General features: G+C 50.3%; 1 protein-coding gene across 1 annotated transcript in view; it reads left to right on the top strand.

The window, feature by feature from the left end:
- Window positions 1-1,831: 1,831 nt before the first annotated feature.
- The window catches only part of EVA1A (eva-1 homolog A, regulator of programmed cell death), a 53,969-nt gene continuing 31,976 nt past the window's right edge, over window positions 1,832-23,824 (top strand). The window contains exons 1-2 of the mRNA XM_036436130.2: window positions 1,832-1,850; window positions 3,398-3,667. Coding sequence (XP_036292023.1) covers window positions 1,832-1,850; window positions 3,398-3,667 — 289 coding nt within the window. The remainder of the gene's footprint in view (window positions 1,851-3,397; window positions 3,668-23,824) is intronic.

Here is a 23,824-nt window from a genome sequence, read left to right as displayed (position 1 = left end):
ATTAGCCTCTAGCTGGGCCGTGCGGGACTTTCCTCGGTCTCTCATTACTCGGTTCACGTGGCTGCCTTGCTCCTGGAGATCACTGGCCACTTCTGGAGTTCATAAGCACTGAGTGTTGGAAGGCTTCTTGTAAACAGCAGTGCCATAGGAGAAGGGGCAAGGGTTCTGGTTTCAATCATTTGTACTTTCTGGAGATGGAACGAGAATTCCTACCTTTGGCCATGCGGGGATGACCTCACTCACTCAAGGTTGAGATAAGTCCAAGAAGTTTCCTCAGCCTGGCATTGTCTTAGGCTGCTTTGGGCCAGGGAGTGATTTTGAGGTTTTTCTTTTCCTGGTGACTTATGGAGATCACTACTGGAATGAGCTCCTTGGCTCTGCCTCTGCATTTCCTATAGAAGCAGTACTCAAACCTCACTGCATGTGATAATTACCTGCAGAGGGGAAAAAAATAAAATAAATAAATTTAAAAAGCCCCACCCCTGGAGATTCTGATTCAACGGGTCTGGTCTGGAGCCCAACATGTTATTTCAAAACACTCCTCCCCAGGTGAGGATTAAGTGTAATGTGCAGGTTGCCTATGGTGTCTCGGACACACAAAACTGGGGTTGCAACAACAAACAGATCTTCATCTCATGATGTCCCAGTTCATTTATAAAGTAAGAAAACCAGGGTGCCTAACCTGTCAGGATGCTGTGAGGATGAAAAGAAACATATCTGAAAAGGACTGAGGTTTGGCACCTAAGAGGCCCTGGCTAAAAGGCAGTATGTGCATGCTCATGTAGCCACACACACACACACACACACACACACACACACACGTGCACCCATGAAGTGGGTAGCTTTGAGGAGTCCCTTTCCAAGGCTTCGCTGTGACCCATGGGCTCCCAGGTAACTCTGGGAGCACCTGTTTCTGAAGGGCCCTGCAATAGTCATTCTACAACCCTTCCTTTGAGGATGCATGCTCCAGAGAATAGTGTAAGACACTCCAGTGGGGCTCTCTGGCCACCTGTCCAGCTGCACAAGAGGCAGAGGCTGCTCTAGATGGCAGTTCACATCCTCCATCTCTGTGGTTCTTAAACCAGCTGGAATGCAAGGATTCAATAATACCTTCATCATTATAATGGAACTAGAGGCCTGGTGCATGAAAGTCATGCCTGGGTGTGGCCCTGAGGCCTGGCCGGCAATTGAAATGTGAGTGTCTGGTGTGAAAGGGCAGGTCCCAGCTGACCTCTGGGCCCTGGGCAGCACCTGGGCCCCCAGACCCCCACCCACTCCCCTCTGCCTGAGTCATCGGCCCCCAACACCTGGGAGCCGGGTGGCAGTCCCGCTCCCCTTCTCCCTCCCCATCACAGCCACTGGGGCTGGAAGCACCTCCACTGCCTCCTGCTGCCAGCGTCACATGGCCAATACCTGCCTTGTTCCAGGCCACCCCATGGTGGTCAGCACACGTCATAGTGAGTGGTCAAACTCTTGGTAAGGAGGACAATTTGCATATTAGGCTTTTATTATATAGAATGAGTACATACAAATTAGTACATACAATGACTGGTATGTGCTAAGCATTCAACAAGTGTTAGCAGTTCATAATGCAGTAGTTTTAAATCCAAGGCTAGATTTGTGGGTCAAACTGCTTCCAAATATCCTTCCTCTGGCTTCGGAGGCAAATGCATAGGCTCTGGATTGGGGCCAGTTCACAGAAAGTCTATGCCACCTCCTGGCACTTGTGCCCTATTTATTTATTTATTCTTTTAGTACACATTTATTGAACACCAATTATGTGTGTGGCCCTGTGCTTGGCACACAATCCTTTGATCTCTGGTGTTCGTGCATGGCTGTGTACATGGCAGGTACACACAATACTACACCAGGAAAACCGTCCTCTCAACACCATCGTTTCCTTGGTTACTGATAAAGCTGGTGAGTCAGGGAAGCTCTGATGGCACCTTGCACCCCAGGTGGTAGAGTGCAAAGTTAGTCAGATGTGTATTTTACAGATAAGGAAACTGAGGCCTGATAAGGGAGTATTGATCCAAGTTCAGACAGTAATTTAGTGGCCATCTGAAGCTAGAATCTGGTTCCCTAAGCAGAGGCCCTTTCCAGGTGACCGTTGCTTCTGTATTAGGGCTACAACTTGTCATTGTAGTTTCACCCAAGTCCAGAACAGTGGTTCTCCACTCTGACTATATTAGGTCATCTGGAAAGCATTTAAAAAACACTGATGTTGCAGCCCCATCCCAGACCAATTACAGACGCATTTGTGGGGGTGGAGCAGAGGCCTCATATTGGTTTTTAAATCTCTCCAGGTGTTTCTAATATGCAGTCACTAATATACAGTCAGTGATTCCAAAATGCTAATGAGCTTTTGAATCCTTGGGGATTTGTTACAATGCAGTTTCTGACTCAGAAAACCCAATGGAGCTGGAGAGTCCCCATATCTAACACTCCCAGTTGATGGCAACATTACCAGTCCCAGGACCATACCTGAAGTAGCAGCTCCAGAGATGCTCTGGGCTTCTGGTCACCCACTGTCACCATGGGCCTCTAGGCTCTTGGTCACAAGGTCTTATCAATGCTACCCCACTGCTTCGTGCTGCTCTATGCTCTTTTGATGGACTGGTTCAACATCCTCTCCCCTCTTTGCCCACCATCCCTTCCCAGCTGGGTACTCTGCAGGACTGCCTCCCCATGGGGCTTTCTCGTGCCTTCTTGCCTCTGCCCAGGCTGTCTTTACTCCACAGAAAGCTCTTCCACTTCTCGGCCTAACTCTGTCTGCACTAATCACCTATGACGATTTTAGGAACAATATTCCCTTCTGGGTCCTTTCTGCCTATTAGGCTTTCAATACTCATTCAATACTCAAAACCCCACTCGAATGAGCAAGGCCAAAGACCTCAGCTGCTCTCCTTCCAAACAAAATGAACACTCCTTCGAGATTATACATCAGGTTTTACACTCCCCACCCGGGGTGAAAAAAAGTTGATCAGATTGAACAAAGTGAGTATTTATTTCCTGTCTGGGCAGAGTGGTTTAATACAGGCTCAGAGGAGGCGGCGGCACGGGAATGAGAGGAAGGATGCTGGCGGGCGCCGAGAGCTCTGCTTTTCAATCCGGGCTCATCCCAGCGGGAAAAGGCCAGGGCACCCAGGCAGGGGGCACTGCCGACCGACCGGGAACATTCGGGGCCCCGGGGACTGTCGGAAGCGCGGGGAGGCGGGCAGGAGGCCGGGAGTCTGAACCAACTCGGCGCGGAGGGAGGCGCCGCGCGCTGCCGCCGCTCAGGTTCCGCGTCTTCCCAGCGCCCACACGGCCGCCGGCGAGGGGAAGGGGGCGGGGGAGCGGGAGGGCAGGTCCGGAGCCGAGGGGGCGGAGGAGTGGGGAGACCGAAGGAAATGAGACAACCTTTTCCTCCCACTGACTCCGGCTCCTCCGGCGTCTGCGGGACGCGGCGCGATCGCCGGCGAGCGCCCAGGCCGGGACCCCGCTCTCCGCGCCGCGCCGCCCCCGGGGCTCCTCCGCTGGGGCTTCTCTCCCGGGCGCCCGCGCCGGCCCGAGCCCCAGCGCCGGGGAGCCCCGCTCCTCCCGGGGGACCCGCGGCAGGTCCCCGGCCCGGCCCCGCGCCCCCCGCCACAGCCCCCGGAAGTGCGTGCGGGCGGCCCCGGCGAAGGTAAGCGGCGCCCGAGAGCGCGCCCGGGGCGCGGGGCTCCCCGCATCCCCCCTAACCCCCGCCCCGCGGCTCCCCAGCGCCCCTCTGCGGAGGCGCCCCGAGTCCTTCTGCCTTGAAGCCGCAGCTTTGTCCCCATCCCTGCCCAGGTGTTGGAGGCTGGGTACCCCCCCTAGACCCCCCGACCCGCGAACTCTGCTTCCCAGCGCTTTCTTTTTGCCTCCTCTTCCTCCGACTTTCCTGTTGCTTCCCCCGCCCCCTGCTTTTTTTCTTTTTTTCTTTTTCTTTCTTTCGGACCCAGTAACTCTCAGCTCGCCGCCTGTGCAGCCTGGCCGCGGGGTAGGTGCTCTCCAGGTCTCGGCGCCCCGCTGCGCTGGGTCCCGGGGGCAGCGCCGGGGCGGCCGGGGGTGCGGACCTGCCCGAAGTGCCCGCGGCTCACGTGGAACTCAGTCATCCGGCTCCTATGGGAGGCACCCAGCTCTCCGCGCGCTTTCAACGACCTACTCCCCGAACCCCGCGTTCAGAGCAGATTGGGGAGCGAACAGGCTGCGAGTGCCGCCTAACGCCCTGGGGGGACGCTCTGCTGGTGGGGAACGGTGCAGTGATTGGGTTGGGGCGGCTGGGGGTGGGGTGGGGGTGAGATGGGGGTGTTAGGGGTGAGGTGGGGGTGAGGTGGGGGTGGGGGGTGGAGAGGAGTACTGGATACCAGCGTTCACCTTGCTCACCGGGCCGTGGAGGTAATGAGCATGGTCCCCTAAGGCGATGGGGGTGGGGGGTAACCACATCGTGCGAAGCTTGGCATTTTGCTTTTAAGTCCCTGAGTTCTCACATGGAGTCCAAGAGTAGGAACTTGCATTCCTGTTTTGCAAAGGGCAAAGCGAGACGCTGGGAGGTTAACGAAGGAGCCCAGGGCCAGGGCCACACAGCTGGGAAGGGGCCCAGCCAGGATTTGGGGACCAGCTGGTTTGTAGAACAGATTCACTCACACTCAGTCTTACAGAGCAGGAACCCGCCACCACCTCTTGCTGGCTTACATCAGGAAGGGGTCGAGGGATAGGGGGACACGACCAAGATTTTTCTTTTTTAAGCCAGTACATCTTGATTCTATTCAAATCTTAAAAACGTATCAGTACCTACTATTCTCCCAGCTCAGTGGCCAGCAAGCACTGAGGTTTCACCTTTGAACCTCACGCTTCCACCCTCTTCTCCTCAGCTAGTCTGCCACCACATCTGTAATTCCGCGTCAGAAGGCTGCCTTGGTTTCTCTCTGCCTGACAGGCAGTCAGGCTCGGTGGCTGAGAGTGCGGGCCCTGGAGCCAGACCACCAGCGTTTAAGTCCTGGCTGCGGCCTTGCTGTGGCTGAGTTGCCTCATCTGTAACATAGGAATGGGAGGGCTTAAAGCAGTGGTTCCCAACGGGGGTTTTGCTTTCGCATCCCCAGTGACATCTGGCAGTGTCTGGAGACATTTTTGGCCGTCTGCGTGTGAGTGGGGGAGGATGGTCTTCATCTGGTGGGCAGAGGCCAGGGATGCTGCTGAAGTTCCTGGGATGCTCGGAACCGCCTCTGCCCCCCTCCCGCCCCCACACCCCCCGCGCACAGAGAGTGATCAGTCCCAAATGTTAATAGTGCTGAGGCTGAGAAACCCTGATATCATGTAGCCGTTCATGAAGAGCGCTATTATTTCCAGCTCTCATCCTCTTATCTGCTCCAGTTTGGACAACTATACGAGCTTCTGTCCCCAGTCTCCCTTCATTCCTGGGCGAGAATTCTGTTGTTAAAACCCCAGCGGGCCTTGCTACTACAGTCCCGTAAGACCCTCCCCGTCGGGAGCTAACAGCAGGGGTGGGAATCTACACCAGTTTTATGAAGGTAGATCCTGTCCCTAATAAAGTTGACGAATCACTGTCTCACAGATAAAATCTAACCTCTGATGTTGGCACACATGGCTGTTCATGACTGGCCTCCACTTACCTTCCCAGCCTAACGGTATGCCGTGTGTACCCGTCCTACCATACCACCCAACTCACTATTCTTTAAAAAATATATATATATTTTTTAATTGATTTCAGAGAGGAAGGGAGAGGGAGAGAGAGAGAGAGAAACATCAACGATGAGAGAGAATCATTGATTGACTGCCTCCTGCAAGCCCCCTCCTGGGGATTGAGCCCACAACCCAGGCATGTGTCCTTGGCCGGAATCGAACCTAGGACCCTTCAGTCCGTAGGCTGACAAGCTATTCACTGAGCCAAACCAGCCGGGGCCCAACTCACTATTCTTCTGCTATTCTAGGCCCTGTGTTTTTGGAATTCCCTTCCTCGTTGGCTGGCAAATTTCTCATCGTTCTTGGGGCTAGAACTCAAGTCCCCTTGTGGGTGGAGCATTCTTCAGGTCCTGCAGACTGTTGCTCCGCGTTACTGGAGCCCCAGTCCTCCTGCTCCCCCCCGCCCTTTTTTTTTCAATCTCTCGTGTAGTGTGGACTGCACTGCAAAGGGGTCCCTAGTTCATCTCCCACGGCTCCTTATGTCCCTAGAACCTAGCACAGTGCCACGCTCACAGTGGTGCTTAAGATTGTGGGCTTTGGAGTCAGGCTGCCAGGGTTCAGGCCCCAGCTCTGCCACTTATTAACTCTGCGGCCTTGAGCAAGTTGACTCAGTCTCTCAAAGCCTTATTGGTAAAACGAGCAGAAACAGCCCTGCCTTCTCTGCAAAGCAGTGTGACTACCGAAAGGGCTAATAATTGTTCACTTTAGTGCTGAGTGCTTATTCTGTGCCAGGACATGGTTCAGGTTTAGCAGTTGATGCTTTTTACTCATTGCGTCTTCAGAACAACGCTCTAAAGTTAGTACTGTTATTTACTCTGTTTTGCAGACAAAGAAACAGAGGCACAGAGACTATACAGTTTAGCCAAAGTCACATAGTGAAGGAGGGGGAGGGCCGGGATTCACACAGTGCAGGTAAAGGGCATAACCTAATGCTCTGCCTACAGTAAGTGCTCAGTGAATGTAAGCTGAGCTTTATGCGCCTGACTAAGCTGAAACCCACTGGGCTTTCCACCTAGGTACACCGAACTTGGGACCTAACACTGTGGCATTATTTTTTTACAATCCCTAGTCCTCTCCTCTCCTCCTTACCCTGCCTTCAGCCACAGAGGAGCAGGACATTGCGGTCAGTCCCCTGTCACAGTGCCAGGTCAGCACCAATGACCTTGGTGCTAAATGGAGCCTTAAGTTTGCCTGGTGGGGCCAGAAGAGCATTAACCCTTTGGAGCTGGGGTGTCGAGCCAGCATAGCTGTGTGGAGGAGAGAGAGGTGCAGGGTTGGGCAGGAACCACCTGACTCCTTCCCAAGCAGGTACCTCCTGCAGTGTGCACCCAGCACATAAATATTGGTGACATCAATCAGTGAATGTGGAGCAGCTGGGCCTCCTGACTTATACTCGATCAGGTGCAGAGTACGCCTTCTCTCCAAGTATTATGAGGAACTATGTATATTTTAAAGGGAAACCTTGTTACCAAGATTTAATGACCCATAAGGGGTTTGAACCAGTCCCTGACCCGCTGTGTGACACCGAATACTAGGTTATGGCCGATCACTTCATCACTTTGGAATCTTTTCTTTCACTGACGGCGGCCCTGGGCCTGCAGAGAGGAGTGCCTGGTTGCTGGTGCCGTGGCCACTTGCTCGGGAGGCCAGTCGGCCTTGCCAAACTACCTGCACCTCTGAGCACTCTGGCTTCCTGTGCAGCTGCTCTGCACAGCTGTGATCCCCCGAATTTGCTTTTTTTTGGGCAGATTATCCCCCAAACTTCAGTGGGAGGAAGGTCCATGGTGGATGCATGGCCTCGTGGTTTTGTTTGAGGTTGCAGAAACACTCTAGCAAGGCTGCTTGCGAGGGTGGACAGAGTCAGACTTCCCTGCCCATCCGCACGTCAGAAAACTTTCAGACCCTCCCTCTCCCCCCTCCCCCCTCCCCTTCCCATGCCTTTTCCCTTCAGATGGAGATCAGATGGAGACTCACTGCCTGCTGGCATTATCATGGTCTTCGTAGTTGTCAGCTGCCGGGGTGCTAATTGCATTTTCAGGGAGGCTTTTATAGCCTGGTCCCGAAGGTAAACTAGCCCAGCAGGGCACGTGGGGCCTGGTGCCAGGCTGCCAGGCCTCTGACGTCACACTCTGTTGGCTGCCGTCTTGGGAAGCACCACTTCTCGGACCAGGCTCTCAGTAAAGCTGGTTTCTGCTTGTGTTTCTGGTTCCAGGGGAGATACTGCACCCGGTTCGGTCTTGGGCTATTCCCTGTGAAACGGACCTTCATGGTTTGACTCTGTGTGAAATCCTGTTTGGTGCGGTAAGGGGCGTTTGGTCTAGGCCAGGTTAGACCAGTGTGGTGATGGGATCTGGAGGTGTTCGGGTGTGTTTGGGGGATGGGCAGCTCTGTGTTGGACGCCAGAGACACAAACATGAGGAGGGCCTGGTCCTTATCATCATGGTCACGGTCCATGGCATGTGATGGACACACAAACAGGTCAGCAGGGTGTGTTAAGCAGAACAGGAGAGACCTGGGAGCTCAAAGGAACCAGCCATAGTCTCCGCTGGAGGAGTCAGCAAAGGCATTAGAGCAGAGGTTGACAGACTTTCGGACCTCACGGACCACCGGTTGGCTGCTTTAGAGGGAAGAGGGTGTTTGAGCTGGGTCATGCTGTAGGAGCTTGTTGGGTTTGGTGGGACTGGCAATCCTGGCTGTTCCAGATAGGAATCTGCATGTACAATCCCAGAGCCAAGGAAGGGCCTGGCAGACGTGGAGGTGATGGTGGGACTGGGGCGCTGGAGCTGGGCCTGAGGAGGTGGCTTTGACTTTTCAGCGGCCCAGGCGTCTGTTCCTGCCATTGGGAAACAGGGAGTGACATTTAAAGCTCAGGGGTGCTGAGCTCTTTGAATGGTGGCCCTGCCTCCTGTCTCCGCTGGCCTGCTTCCCCCTAGGGCAGTGGGACCGGAGCCCAGGGGCCAGGGGAGGGACACTGTCTCCTGTAAGCAAAGAAGCCACGGTCACAGACAAAGCTGTGCTCCACGGCTGTTTTGTTTTCTTTTCAGAGCCCTGACTGATGAACTGTGATGGCCTCTTCCCAGTGTGGACTTGTGAACATTACTTTGGGAGCATCCAAAAGTCTGGGTGAATTGCTAAGTAGTTGAAAAGTTTTTCAGGACTTAGAGGGAAGGAGGGAGAGAGGGAGTAATGGAAGGAGGAAGAGAGAGAGAGAGAGAGAGAGAGAGAGAGAGAGAGAGAGAGAGAGAGAGAGAGAGAGAGAGAGGGAGTCAGATTAGGGAGAGAGGCACGTACACACACAGAGAGAGATAGAGATCAAATCTGTCTTAAATAAACTCAGCATGTGACTCAGCAGATAACTGTCAGGATGGACACATTTCCTGGGGGTCAAGTTTGCACTTGCAGTTCTTCTCTTTGAACACAAAGCCTTTGCTTATGTTTCACCACAGGGGACAGGTACATATGCTTGGTATTTATTTATTTATTTATTGTTAATTCTCACCTGAAGATATTTTTTCCATTGATTTTTAGGGAAGGAGGAAGAGAGGGAAAGACTCTAGAGACAAACATTGATGTGAGAGAAACACATTAATTGGCTGCCTTCTGCATGAGCTCTGACCAGGGCCCGGGCCAGGGAGGAGCTTGCAACCAAGGCACACACACCCTTGTCCAGAATCGAACCCAGGACCCTTTGGTCTGCAGGCCGACACTCTCATCACTGGACCAAACCGGCTAGGACTACATATGCTTGTTGGTTGGATGCTCTGTATAGGTGTTTCTATAGGCTGTCCCCAGACTTCATTCATTTACTCACCACTTAGTGACCTGCTAGTACATAGTGAGTGACAAATGAGCAAGTGAATGTTCTGGCATGAAAGTCACATTCTCACTCAAGGTGCTCGTGGCCTGAATGGGGAGACAGACAAGAAAACAGACCAGCCCAGTGGAGTGGACCACTGCCAGGTCAGAGGGAGACCCAATGCAGCCAGGAGGAGGCACAGACGCCGAGGGAAAGGTGGTCTCTTCTGAGCATCCTCCCTCCAGGGAATGTGGTCCCGTGGGTGGTTCCTAGTGTTGGTCTATAGTAGGGGTGTCGAACTCAATCAGAGAAGGGGCCAAAATCTAAAATCCAGCCTAAATCGCGGGCCGAATGGTTTACTGAACAGTCATAAACTGTCATTGTGATGGAAACGCAGCGGAGTGCAGTGATGACAGCGCGGTGCGGGCCACATTGCAAGGCCTGGCGGGACGGATTTGGCCCGCGGGCCTTGTGTTTGACACATGTGGTCTATAGTAGTGACAGCTGGGGTAGGTGCCAGGCCCCGTGCTGAGGGCTTTAAGTTTTGCAGAGATCCCCACAGTCACCCTCTGAGGTCGGTATCAGAGGAGAAAAACGGGTCCCACCCATAGCCCCGAGGTGGACCTGGGAGCATATTCAGGCCACTGGACTCCCAGCCCTTCACCATTGGCGAGAGACCCGTGGTTGGCAAACTGCGGCTCAAGAGCCACATGCGGCTCTTTGGTCCCTTGACTGTGGCTCTTCCACAAAATACCACGACGGCCTGGGCGCGTCTATTTTTGAAGAAGTGGCGTTAGACAACTTATCATCAGAGATGCTTTTAGAAAAATCTAGTGTTCAGCAAGGAAAGTCCAGGTGTGTGGGCTGCTGAGGCCAGAGAAGAAGCAGCCATTTCCTCCCACGTTCCCTCCTTCCCCTCGCCCCTGCCTGATGTCTGAGGATGTCTGAGGCCCGCCTGGGGCAGTTGGGAACTCTCTGCTCTGGGGTTCAGCACCTCTCCTTTCCTCCTCCCGCCCCCTCTTTGATCACCTGGGCTGCTTGCACTTTGCCCTCCCCCCCCCCCCCCCAGGAGGCGGGAATGCCACTCAGCAGAGAAGTCCCCATAAACTTGGGAGGAAAAGCAGGCTTTTACCGAGCACCTGCTGTAATTTAAGCCTCTCCACTTTGCCCTGTGCCCTCCCGCCTGTGTCCCTCAGACGGCGGCCCCGGCAGGGAACAGCTTCCAGGGGATCCTGTTTCTGCACAGGGACCCCGATCAAAAGGGCTGCTCGTGGCCGTCTTGCCCCGGGCACGCACACAGACACAGCCGGCTTGTCCTTTCACTCGCTCATCTTGTTAGGACAAGACAGGCCCCAGCTGCCCGTGGGATGGGGCGGGGAGGGCTCTCCCTGGCAGACACATGCGCTTGCCCTGACAGCAGCTCCCTTGGCTGCAGTGAGATGGACAGGGAGCCTGTGGGGGGGGGTCAGCACCGCCACTTTCCTGCCGAGGGGCTTGGGTAAGGTGACCAGACGTCCCGCGATTGGCGGGACAGTCCCGATTTCCTAACCATTTGTCCCGAGTCCTTCGGCCTTTTAAAAAAGTCCCGATTTCTCCAAAAATCGGGACTTTTTAAAAATGCCTCGGGACAAATGGTTAGAAAATCGGACTTTTTTTTAAAAGGCCACAGGACGCGGGACAAATGGTTAGAAATCGGGACTGTCCTGCCAAAAGCGGGCTGTCTGGTCACCTTAGGCTTGGGGCCTTCTTCTCTCAGGAGGTCCGTTCCAGGGGGCAGGGGTGGCTGGCCTGGACGTTCTCCAATGTCAAAGGCTGCTGCATGTCAGAGCAGCAGGGTGCGCTGGGAGGGCCTCGTGAGAATGCAGACAAGGACTTGGACGTGTAGAGTCTGGAAAAGGGCACGTGGAAGAGGCGTGTTACTTTCTGTGGGTGGGCTTGTGTGCTCACAGACGGTTTGGTAGCCTCGCGTGTCTGCTCAGCTCCAGCTGTCCGTGTTTGCTGACACCCTTGGATGTCCAGCGCAGTTCTAGGCCCTGGGGACACAAGGATGAACCGATGCTCTTCCTACTCAAGAGCCTTAGCAGTCCAGCGTGGAGATGGGAATCAGAGGAAGCACCGCAGCCTCGCACTGTCCCTCTCTCTCATGAAAGTGAGTTCCCGTATCGCTGGAGACTAACGGGAACTCTGGCACAAAGGCGGTGCTTGGTCAGTGACTATTGCACCACTTTAAAAGGCTGTGCGCCCGGCTGAGGGATGCCTAGATGAGCTCAGTTTGGACAGCAGGTGGTTCCAAGAAGACGTGCATCTAGGACAGTGGTCACAAACTCGTTAGTCAACAGAACGGCAAACGGTGGCTCAAGAGACGCTGTTTGCTGACCAGTGATCTAGGAGGCTGAACTGGAGGCATCTGGTCTGATGGGAGAAAGGCATCCGTGCGGAGGGACTGGCAAGGAGCATAGGATGGCTGGTTGAGCTCCAGAAAAGGACGGGAGGCAGGCATGGTTGGAGAGCAGGGAGACAGATCCGTCAATGGACGGAGTGACCACATCTGGAACAGCCTTGCTGAGGAATTTGCATTATTCTGCAGGCACTGGGGAGCTACTGCAGGATTTCACACAGAAGAGCGACAGGATCAGAGTGTCCTTGTGAAAATATACCTCTCTGGCAGTAGAGTCGACATCGGAGAGGAATGAGACTGGTGGCAGGAAGACAAGTTAGGACAGTGGTCTGCAAACTGCGGCTCGTGAGCCACAGGCGGCTCTTTGGCCCCTTGAGTGTTTAGCAAAGGCCAGCTTAGGAGGACCCTAATTAAGTTAATAACAACGTACCGATCTGTATAGTTCACGTTTAAAAAATTTGGCTCTCAAAAGAAATTTCAATCGTCGTACTGTTGACTAATGAGTTTGCTGATCACTGAGTAAGGACTCCAGTGAGGTTTGTATAGTGGGGAAAGCTGAGGTGCAGCCGGCCATACATCTCCCAACCCTACCATGTCTCTGTGTCTCTGTGTAACTTAGGCTGTTAATTAAACGTCTCTGAGCCTCTGTGTTCTCATCTGAAAACAGGGACTCTAATTCCTCCCACATGGATGGTATGGACAGTGGACAGGATTGTGTATAATGAAGTATGTGAACTATCTATTACACTGATCAACCCATAATTGGCACATGATAATAGTGGCCAATATTATTTTTAATATTATGGTTACTTACACTAAGTGGCCAGATTATTATGATCTCTAAACACACACACACACACACACACACACACACACACACACATATATATAATTAAAGACCTGGTGCATGAATTCGTTCATGGGTGGGGTCCAGCCAGCCTGGCCAGAGGGAGGGGACATGGGCAGTTGGCCGGCCTGCCTGCTGGTCGAACTCCTAGTCGAGGGGACAATTTGCATATGAGCCTTTTATTATACAGGATATACACTGAGTGGCCAGATTATTATGCATTCAGGGATCATAATAATCTGGCACTCAGTGTATTATCATCCAGGTGAGAAATAATGAGCTTCTATCTAAGACACTGGTAATAGGGGTGGGGAATTGGGAACAGACTCAAGAAATACTTTGGCAATAAAGTCCACATGATTTGGTGACTGATCTAGCGGGGGCGTAGAGTGGGGCAGGAGCCTGTGATGACTTGGGGATGTTGGCCTGGGCAACCAAGAGGCAGGATCGTGTGGCCATTCATTACAAGAGATAACGGAGGAGGAGGAGGAGGAAGGAGCAGCATTGGCAGAAAATGCTGTAGTTTCTGACACATGGAATCAGAAGTACCTCAGGGATGGCCTGAGGGACACATCTCGTGGGCACATGGTTCTGTAGGTTTGACGTTCAGGAGCAAGGTCTTAAAGCAGGTCCGTATGCAAACTTCCAGCAAGAGTAACGAAGTCACAATGTGTCTCAGTTGCTCAAGGAGTGTGTAGGGGAGAGGAATTATAATGGCTAATGCTAATTGAGTGTGTGCTGTGTTAGTGCTTTATGTGTATTAATTATCTCAGTCACCATTGACTATACTTATACCCATTTTTAAATGAGTCAACTGAGGATCAAGGATACTAAGTAACTGCCTAAGGTCATACAGGTAGATAGAGGGATGGACCTGGGACTTTAGCCCAGGCAGTCAGGACCCAGGGCCTGTGCCATCAATGTCTGTGCCATATTGCCTCTGGGGGTTGGGGGCTTGGTCACAACACTGACCTCGAGGGACAGGGAGGAGAGGACCTGGTGGAGGCAGTGGGGAGGGGCTGAGCAGAGAGGTCGGGGGGAAATGGGAGACTGAAATGTGGGAATCAGTAATCTCAAGGGAGGTGGAAATCACCTAGAAAAGAAATGAAATCTCTTTGGATTTGGGAATTAGGGAGCTTTTGGTGATTTAGTGCGTTTGAAAGATGAGATGGGTTGAGGAGCAAATGTAGGGAGATACCAAGCATAGACAGTTCTTTCCAGAAGTTTGGCTCTGAAAGTATCGGAGAGAAGGTGATCGGCAGAGGGAATATTGGAGAGATGGAAAAGGCTTGTTAGATATAAATGGGGAAAGGCAGAGCAGAGAGGTCCCACAAAGGGGCCACAAATGCGCTGTGCACACTGGGAGAAGTATCTCTATGTTGATTTTCTTCTTCCACGCACATCTGAAATGTTTCTCCCCTGTTCTGGACAGCTTCCACAGAGATGGCTAGAAATCACTAAAAAGTCCCTGAGGTGTTCTGGATTGTCAGTTTTATTTGGTGGAACAGAGAGAAGTTCTTGCACGATACCCCACTGTGAACCATTACATGTTAAATCCAGACCATATCAACATCTCTGAATTGTCTTTCAGTCATGCACAGGGGATTGGTGTCTGCTCTGTGGACCTCAGGGTGGTATGGTCATGGGTGGCACAAAGCCTTGAGGAGAGAAAGGGACACAGCACAGTGTGGTGGAGCAGTGGTCGGCAAACTGCAGCTCTTTGGCCCCTTGAGTTTGTAGCAAAGGCCAGCTTAGGAGTACCCTAATTAAGTTAATAACAACGTACCTACCTATATAGTTTAAGTTTAAAAAATTCGACTCTCAAAAGAAATTTTAATCATTGTATTGTTGATATTTGGCTCTGTTGACTAATGAGTTTGCGGACCACTGGGGGGTAGGGGGTGGGTTTGAGGTGGGGAGGGGAAGGGGACACTGGCTTTGAACTGGGCATGAGACACCAGATCCTCTGAGCAGAAGGAAAGGTGATTGGTAGACGGTAAGTCTATAGAAGGAGACAGTTGCTTGGATCTTATAGGAATTGGGAGACACATTATAAGGAGATTTGCGGGGTGACAACCCTATGCTTGGAGTAACCCTCAGTGATTCGGCTGCTGCCACTTAAGTTCTCAATAGTGGAAAATACTGACCTTTCCTTATGAATGCTTTGCTACCAGGCTTAAAGGACACAGTTCAACAGGCTTTGAGAAGATGTTTTTATCTGGAGCCAAAGACAGTCCCTGTGTTTTAATACATAAGATTCTTTTGTTGACCACAGGTAGGGGCCACAGAGGGTTAATGTTCAACTTAAACAGGAAACTCAGGTTTGCCTTAGTTCATGGCGCTGACATCTCTGAGGCCCAGGGCTAGAACTAGGGTTTGGCTGCCAACTTCATGAAGTTGCCTTGGTTGAAAAAGCATCTTTGGTCTTCTTGGGAACTTCTCATGCAATGCACACATCTTTGCAGAGGGCCTTTACGGATGTGCCTCTACCAAAGAGACACTGTCCAGAATCAGAAAGGCCACACCAGAAATGGCCTTGGGAGATGTGTGTGTGTGTATACTATATATAAATATATACACATATATATACACACATATACACATATATACACATATATACACATATATACAGGTTGTCCCAAGAATGTATACACCCTTTGAATAATTATAAAGTCAGTGTTTGTTAAAATACATTTCATTAAAAAATGGAATATATACATTGTGTGCATATATTTTTTGGGACACCATTTTCCATAGGAAGCAAAAACTTAGCTGAATTCCTTGTTTGATCTTGAGCTTTGGGTATCAAGAAAACTGAATAGTACATCTCTCAAGGGTCACATTTCAAGCGTGAAGTTTCCCTGGGTACCAGACACTGTGCGAGGCAAGGGAGGATCATTCCTGCTTCACCCTCTCTCACCCCATCTTGCCAAGGTCTCTCCCCTGGATGTGAGCGTGGAGCGGAGTGCCTTTGGCTGGGTGTGGGTGTGGTGGACAGACAGGACACTCTCCTACAGGACACTCTCCTTAGGGACAGAGGGATGAAGCTGCAGGGATGACCACCTTTCTTCAGTTAATAAGGAATGATGTCCTTTTCCCAGAAGGCATGGCCGGGATATTACATGGTTCCGTGCAAACATGTATGCAGTGATATCATCATACATGGGGCTTTATTCCAGTTCCATGGGGTCTGAATTTGCTCTCCTGGGAAAGGGCTATGTGAACATTTCACACCGATTTCAAGAGTGAGTGACTGAGGCTGTATACATGCTCCAGAGTTATCTGTGGTGCTTATTCCCATCCAACCTTCTGTTGCCAGAGGGTCTCAGAGGCAGAATTAGGCATGCTCAGAAAATAACAGCTTTGATACCTTAGCTTCTTTCATTTGTATTTGATTCATTCATAACTTTTTTTTCATTCATCCACTTGTTTATTGAACACATAAAGCAACGACTGTGTGGCTGGCTCCAGACAGGTGAAAATAATGTGTTGATAAATACAGCAGTCTTAGTGCCTGCCTTCCTGGAGTTCTCTTTGTTAGAGAAAGACATTAAAGAAATAAATACACAAGGAAATGCATGACTATGAACTGTTGTAGGTAGTATGCTGGGAAAGAACAGGGGAGGGAACGGGAGAGAACAGTTAGAGAGAGGAGTCTAGTGAGGAAGACTGTTATGTAGACCCGTTTATTGGTGGGATATTGCCTTCTAATGAGTTAGTGCCTGACCCTTGGATAGGACTGAGGGGACAATTCGGGAAGGCTTAAAAAAGGAAGGGATATTTAAGAAGGATCTTGAAGAATAGGTAGAAATCTTCTATGTGGGAAGGGGTGGCAGTGCCCAAGGTGAAGGGAACCTGGTGTGTTTGGAGGACTCACATTCAAGGAGGATGGAGGTTAAGCTGCAGGGGGAGAGTGGTGAGAGATGAGCCAGGAAAGCGAGGTGAGCGCCCATGAACACGGCTCAGACTTCCTCTTAGGGACAAGTCATTGGAGGGAGGGATGAGCTAGCAAAGCACGTAGTCCAGCAAACTTTTTCTGCCAAGGACCAGATGGTAAACATTTTAAGCTTTGCTGGCTGTGTCGCAACTACTCAGTTCTACCACTACAGGGCAAAAGCAGCCAAGGACAGTATGTAAACGAATGAGCATGGTTCTGTTCCAATAAAACTATGTACAAAAAACAGGCATGGGCTGGATTCAGCTGTGAGCTGTAGTTTACCAGGCCCTGCTCGGGAACAATAATTCTGGTGGCTCAGCGGGGGTTGGATTGCAGGATGGAGAGACAATGGAGGGAGGGGGGACAGTCAGGAGATGCTGCTTTCATTCAGGGAAACTAAGGGAGAGACCATGGGAGAAGTGACCTGTGACATGCTTCAACATTACAGTGACAGGGCTGCCTCTGGCCGGTGTGGCACAGTTGGTTGAGAGACAGCCTTTATACCAAAAGGTCACCAGTTCGATTCCTAGTCAGGACATGTGCTCAGATTGCAGGTTCGGGGAATACAGGAGGCAACAGATCACTGTTTCTCTCTCCCTCCCTCCCTCCCTCCCTCCCTCCCTCCCTCCCTCCCTCCCTCCCTCCCTCCCTCCTTCCCTCCCTCCCTCTCCTTCTCCTTCTCCTTCTCCATCTCCCTCTCCCTCTTCTGTTCTTTCTCTAAAATCAATAAAAATATATTTCAAAAAAAAGATAGGACTATATGACCAGTTTGAAAGGAACATGTCTAGTTGTTTCTTTCTTTCTTTTTTTTTTTTATTAAATATATTTTATTGATTTTTTACAGAGAGGAAGAGAGAGGGATAGAGAGCTAGAAAGATCAATCAGCTGCCTCTTGCACAACCCCACTGGGGATGTGCCCGCAACCAAGGTACATGCCCTTGACCGGAATCGAACCTGGGATCTTTCAGTCCGCAGGCCAACACTCTATCCACTGAGCCAAACCGGTTTCGGCTAGTTGTTTCTTTAATGCTTCGTGGACTGATTCCTCCAGTGAAGAAAAAAGTTGTGGTTCTGGATGTGTGACTCAGAACCAACCATGTGCACATCCTGGGAGATTACCTGCTGGTCACAAGACCGGACACTGGGTGCATCACATGGATGACCTCGTTATCAAGCAGAATTTTTTTTTTTTTTTAATATATTTTATTGATTTTGTACAGAGAGGAAGGGAGAGAGATAGTTAGAAACATCGATGAGAGAGAGTCATCGATCAGCTGCCTCTTGCACACCCCCTACTGGGGATGTGCCTGCAACCATGGTACATGCCCTTGACCGGAATCGAACCCGGACCCTTCAGTCCCCAAGCCGACGCTCTATCCATTGAGCCAAACCGGTCCCAGCTCAAGCAGAATTCTTAAGGCTATTAAGTTGTATTTGCTATTTTCCAAACTGAAGTTTAGAAGTGGTAAGTCGTTTGCCCAAAGTCACATAGCTGGAAAATGGTGGAACTGAGACCAAATCCCGGTCTAGTGTCAACATTCTTAAAACATAGTCTTCTCCCCTCTTTGCTTTGCAGCTCCTTCCTCTCCCTTCTCTGTCCCTATTCAGACCCATCTAGCTTTTCAGGGTTCTTAATAGGTCTCTGACATAGCAAGAAGTGAAGCTGAACCCTGGCTAGTGTGTTCAGTGGTTAGAGTGTCAGTCTGTGGACTGAAGAGTCTCAGGTTCGCTTTCTGGTCAAGGGCACTTCAGTTCCAGGCTTGATCCCTGGCCCCCAGGTCCAGGCGTGTGCGGGAGACAACCAATCATTATGTCTCTCTCACACCAATCAATGTTTCTCTCCCCCTCTCCCTCCCACTCTATAAATCAATGGGAAAAATATCCTCAGGTGAGGATTAACAACAAAACAAATAAAAAAATTCTGAACCTCTGTTTTAGATACAAAAACTGTTAGGTGTGAATTATTGTGTGTTTGATGAAGGACATACCTGGACTTGTAGTTCTAACCTGACCATTTTCCTCATGTTACAATCCGGAGAAAATAGTGTGGTATTAGGTTATGGATCAGAGAATCCCTGAATTTAAGGGCCTACATTAGAACATTGTCCTATTCACTGAGTAATACAGAAGCACAGAAGATATTTGTCAAGTTGAGGCAATAATATCAGAAATGGGAACATTTGTAGGTTTAAACCCTGGAGGTCAGGATTAGCATCTGAAAGGACAAATCTCACAAGTTTCAAGGAAGTCAGTCCATTGTCCATCGGGTTGTCCAGTTACCCCACTGATTATTAGTTTAGTGTCTGTCCAGGTTCAAATAGTGCTGAGCGTTTTTTTTTTTGTTGTTTTTTTGTTTTTTTTTTTGTTAAAATATGTTTTATTGATTTTTCACAGACAGGAAGGGAGAGGGATAGAGAGCTAGAAACATCGATGAGAGAGAAACATCGACCAGCTGCCTCCTGCACACCCCCCACTGGGATGTGCCTGCAACCAATTTACATGCCCTTGACCGGAATCGAACCTGGGACCTTTCAGTCCGCAGACAGACGCTCTATCCACTGAGCCAAACTGGTTTTGGCTATGCTGAACGTTTTAAACGGGACTTTAGAGACACAGAAATATTCAAGAACAACCTAATTATAGCATGGACAGAGGTCCTCCTAGTGAGACCTGTTGGCCAGGATTGGGGCCCATGGAAAACCAATGGCAAGGAGACCCCGTGAGTAATGTGAATCAATTGTGAGACCCACCCCTTGGGCCAGGCAGGATGGACACACTACGGAAGTGGGGCTCGCCCAGCACCGAGTGGGGGGATGCCTGTTGGGGGGATGAATGTCAGTGTCTGCCATGGTTGTTGGTCTGTTTTGACTACCGGCCTGGAGTCATTCCCTATGCCTAAGCACTATTCCAAAGCACTAATGGCTTAGAATAACGGAAATGTGTTGTCTCACAGCCCTGAGGCCAGAAAAGGTATCCGTGGGGCCGTGCTCCCTCTGAAGACACTGGGAAAGGATCTGTCCCCCTGCTCCTCTGGCTTCTGATAGCCTTAGGCATTTTGTCTTCCCCAGGTGGCTCTTAGCATCATCTCCCCTCCGGGTGTGTGTGTCTGTCCCCTTTTACTAAGGACCCCAGTCATACTGGACAAGGGCCCATTCTAATGACCTCATCGTAACTGAGTTAAATCAGAAAAGACCCTATTTCCAAATAAGGCCTCATTCTGAGATCCTGGGATTAGGACTTCCGCGTGTCTTTTTCTGAGGGACATAATTCAACCCACAGCACAGTCCTTTGCCATGAGGAATTCAGACGGCCCCCTCAGACGGGGGTGACTAAGTGGACTCAGTCCGGATCTTACTTCAAAGTGCGTCCGTCTGTAGTCATTTTCTGCCCGCCTCCCCCACATGGTGCTGGGGAGATGGGGGCTCTGTCTCTGTCTCCTCATAATTGATCCTGTTTCAGATGGTCTCCTGTCCTTACTGCAGCCTTGACACTGGCCGGCGTTCTCCAGGTCTCACTGCGTTTGTGCCCCCAGCCTCTCCTTCCCCTGCTTTCCACTTGGCTCACTCGCTTCCTGGTTCACATAACAGTACGTGTTGAGTTCCTTCTGCATTCCAAGCGTGCACTCAGCTCTGAGGATATCAAGGTGGAAAAGACAGTTCAGGCTCTCAGGGAGTTCTTGTGGGAGGCCACACAAGCAAACGGTGTGACACAATGGAAAGCAAAAGATTTCTACTGTGCTGTTCTCAGCATAGCATCTCCCTTGGCTCCCTAGTGCTGACAGAAGAGAGTTCAAGCTAGCGGAATCCATGAGGCTCTGTCAGCAGCTTCATCTCTTGCGATTCCTCCCCCTTCACTTTATGTCATACCCAATGCTAATCCTCTCCCTCATTCCCAATTATACAGTTTTCTATCTCCAATCCTATCCACACGAATGCTCTTTCTGTTGGAATGCGTTCCCTCCTCACTATCCACTATCCTCAGCTATTATCTATGCAATGAACTCCTATTTCTTCTAGAGACTCATCTCTGGGGCTGCCTCTTCCAACACGCTGACGATGCCCCAAACCCCCACACCACAACCTCTCTTAGTTCCTCGATGCTCCCCTCCCCCAAAGAGACACTGAACCAGGGCTTGTTTATCTTCGTAACTCCAGGTACTAACATCAGGCTGTATTGATGGTGCTTAATCAATAAAAAAGGGAATGAATGATTCCCAGCCTGTGCTCTGCTTCTGCCCTCCTGGCTGTACTTTTCCCTTGGCGTCTTCCCCTCAAAATCATGTGCGTGGTTACCGCTTTTTTCTCTGCCACAAATCCAGAGGCCTCACCGCTCATGACATTCTTTCTGTTTTGCTGACACCTCAGCTATGCTGGCTCTAATGGTCAGCGGCCGCATGCGGTTTTCCCCTGCCATCATCGCTTTGGTCCGCCCTGCTTCACACAGAGAAAGGCCTGCGGACCTACTTGTGGGGAAGCAGAACTTCCTCTGCGGCCTTCCCCGTTTCTCCATTTCCCAAAGCCCCCACCCCAACAACAACTCCTTCTCCTCCTCCTCCTCCTTCTCCTCCTCTTTTTCCTTCTCCTTCTCCTTCTCCTTCTCCTCCTTCTCCTTCTCCTTCCCCCCAAGTTTGCATCTGGGGCTAAGTGTGGAGCACACTAACTCACATCTGGTTTCTTCCTTGCTAACCAAAAGATCCAGTTCTTTTATCTTCTCTTGCCTAACATATTGGGTTTCTCTTGTGTATTGAAAAACAAAGTGATTTTCAATTTTTTAAAAATGTATTTTTATTGATTTCAAAGAGGAAGGGAGAGGGAGAGACAGAAACATCAATGCTGAGAGAGAGTCATTGATCTGTTTGCCTCCTACCCTCCTCCTACTGGGGATCAAGCCTGAAACCTGGTCACTTTTGACCAGAATCAAACCTGGAATCCTTCAGTCCGCAGGCCAACGCTCTATCAACTGAGCGAAACTGGCTAGAGCTGATTTTCAACTCTTTAGGCTTAAAACTCTTCAAATGAAATCTTAACATGGATTATCAATGAGGAAAGCAGAAGAAACAAATATTTTTGTATACATTATCATTTTATGTGATAGTTCTAATTGGTAACATACAGTTAACAAGTGAAAACAATGAGATTGTTATGATGAGCTAGGAAATTTGAAATTGAGGGTTTGGGATGATAGTCACAGCCCTGTAGCCTTCTCACTCTTAATGCATCCCTGTATTTTGTGTGCTGGGTGGACAGCCTGCAGAGAATTGTGACAGCTAGATATTGGGAGTGATGATGCTTTTAAGCAGAGTCGGGTTATTCTGATTAAAGTGACCCAAAAACTTGAAAGAGGAATACAGCAAAATTTGGTTTTAAAATGGACTCACTAACACTACGTGACTGTTCGCATGTCTTAATGATAAAGCATCTAAATGAAATAGAGGAACAGGTTCTTCAACCAAGTTAGATCTTTGTTTGACAGAAATGCTTCCCCAAAATATACTTGCCATTACGAGTTGGGTATGATGTTATGTAAATTATTTTCAGAAGCTTCAGTGCCTGCTTCTCTATAGTAATCACTTAAAACCTTTTAACACAATAAAAAAAAAAAGTTAATTTGACATGTTGAGTCAGAACTCACCAGGACATTGGGGTGAGGAGGGATGGTCATGACATGGCCCTGCATTTCCGAGTTGGTCTTGTTTGGATTTTTAAAAAATATATATTTTATTGATTTTTTACAGAAAGGAAGGGAGAGAGATAGAGAGCTAGAAACGTCGAAGAGAGAGAAACATCGGCCAGCTGCCTCTTGCACACCCCCTACCGGGGATGTGCCCGCAACCAATGTACATGCCTCTGATCGGAATCGAACCTGGGACCCTTCAGTCCGCAGACCGACGCTCTACCGCTGAGCCAAACCGGCCTCGGCTTGTTTGGAATTTTAAAAGCCCGCCAAGCACTCTTAAGGATCAAGTAAGCATGAAAGCTACGGACAATACTTAACCACTGTGCCGCATATCACTTATACTATCCAGTGTATTATTACATCTTTACATGAGCCTAGGGACCCCGGGCCTTGACTGCATTTAGCTGAGTGTGAGCCCAGGAGGTGGAAACATGCTTGATCGGACAGTTTCACAGCACGAGGTGACTTATGGGTACGAACTGTTAGAAGACATGTTTGGATCTATAGCTTTCCTAATCCATGCCTTGTTCACATGTGTTCAGACATATTCACGGCATTGGCAAGAGAGCCTGCATTTGGAGGTGGGCATGGCTATACTAACCTGTAGTTCGTGGGGTCTGTGATGGTTCACATTTGGCATGTCACACACTTGAGTGTGTCTGTTTGCAGTTTTAAAAATGACTTTTAAAGTGGTACTTAAATCAAGCCTTTGTAGGACCCTAGAAACAAGTCTGTGGAGCTCCATTGTGGGGGGAGGTGTAAGACCGTTGTGGTTTCAGGGGAGCTGCCGAGCTGGCTTGATGGGGCCTCCCTGTGGGACTCAGAAAGGTGTCTGCCCAGCTCCGGGCTGTCACATCCCAGGTGCTCAGCACCTTGTCTGCATTGAATTGAGTTGGCGCAGAGCCGGGCCTGCGTGGCTGTGGGACTAGCTCCCCCTGGTGAGGAGCCAGCAGGAGTCTCAGGTGGAAGGATCCACTCAGTTCCTGCAGGAAGGCTGGTATCCGCTACCTAGGATTTCCTTCTTCTCCTGCTCTGTGAGAGGTTGCTGGGCTTCCAGACTCTCTATAGTCAGGGTTTTTTTAATTTTTTTTTATTTTATTGATTTTGGAGAAGGAGGGAGAGGGAGAGGGAGAGAGAGAGAAACATCAATGATAAGATAACATTAATGATTGGCTGCCTCCTGTATACCCCTCCACTTTGGACCAAGCCCACAACTCAGGCATGTTCTCTGATCGGGAATTGTACTGTGACTTCCTGGTTCATAGGTCAACACTTAACCACTGAGCCATGTCAGCTGGGCATATAGTCAGGGCTTTTGATCCATCTCTCTGACTTCATCAGGGTCCCTGTGCTTATGCTCTGGTTTTTATAATTGTAATACGCTTAGAAGTCAGCTTGGGACTAGAAGGCCAAAACAGAAAAGCATCAGAGCCCGGAATGCTCCTTGTTCCCCTTTGCAGGGTC

This window comes from Pipistrellus kuhlii, unplaced genomic scaffold, assembly GCF_014108245.1.
Source record: "Pipistrellus kuhlii isolate mPipKuh1 unplaced genomic scaffold, mPipKuh1.p scaffold_m20_p_13, whole genome shotgun sequence".
NCBI classification, from domain to species: Eukaryota; Metazoa; Chordata; class Mammalia; order Chiroptera; family Vespertilionidae; genus Pipistrellus; species Pipistrellus kuhlii.
This window is presented reverse-complemented; position numbering and strand designations above follow the sequence as displayed.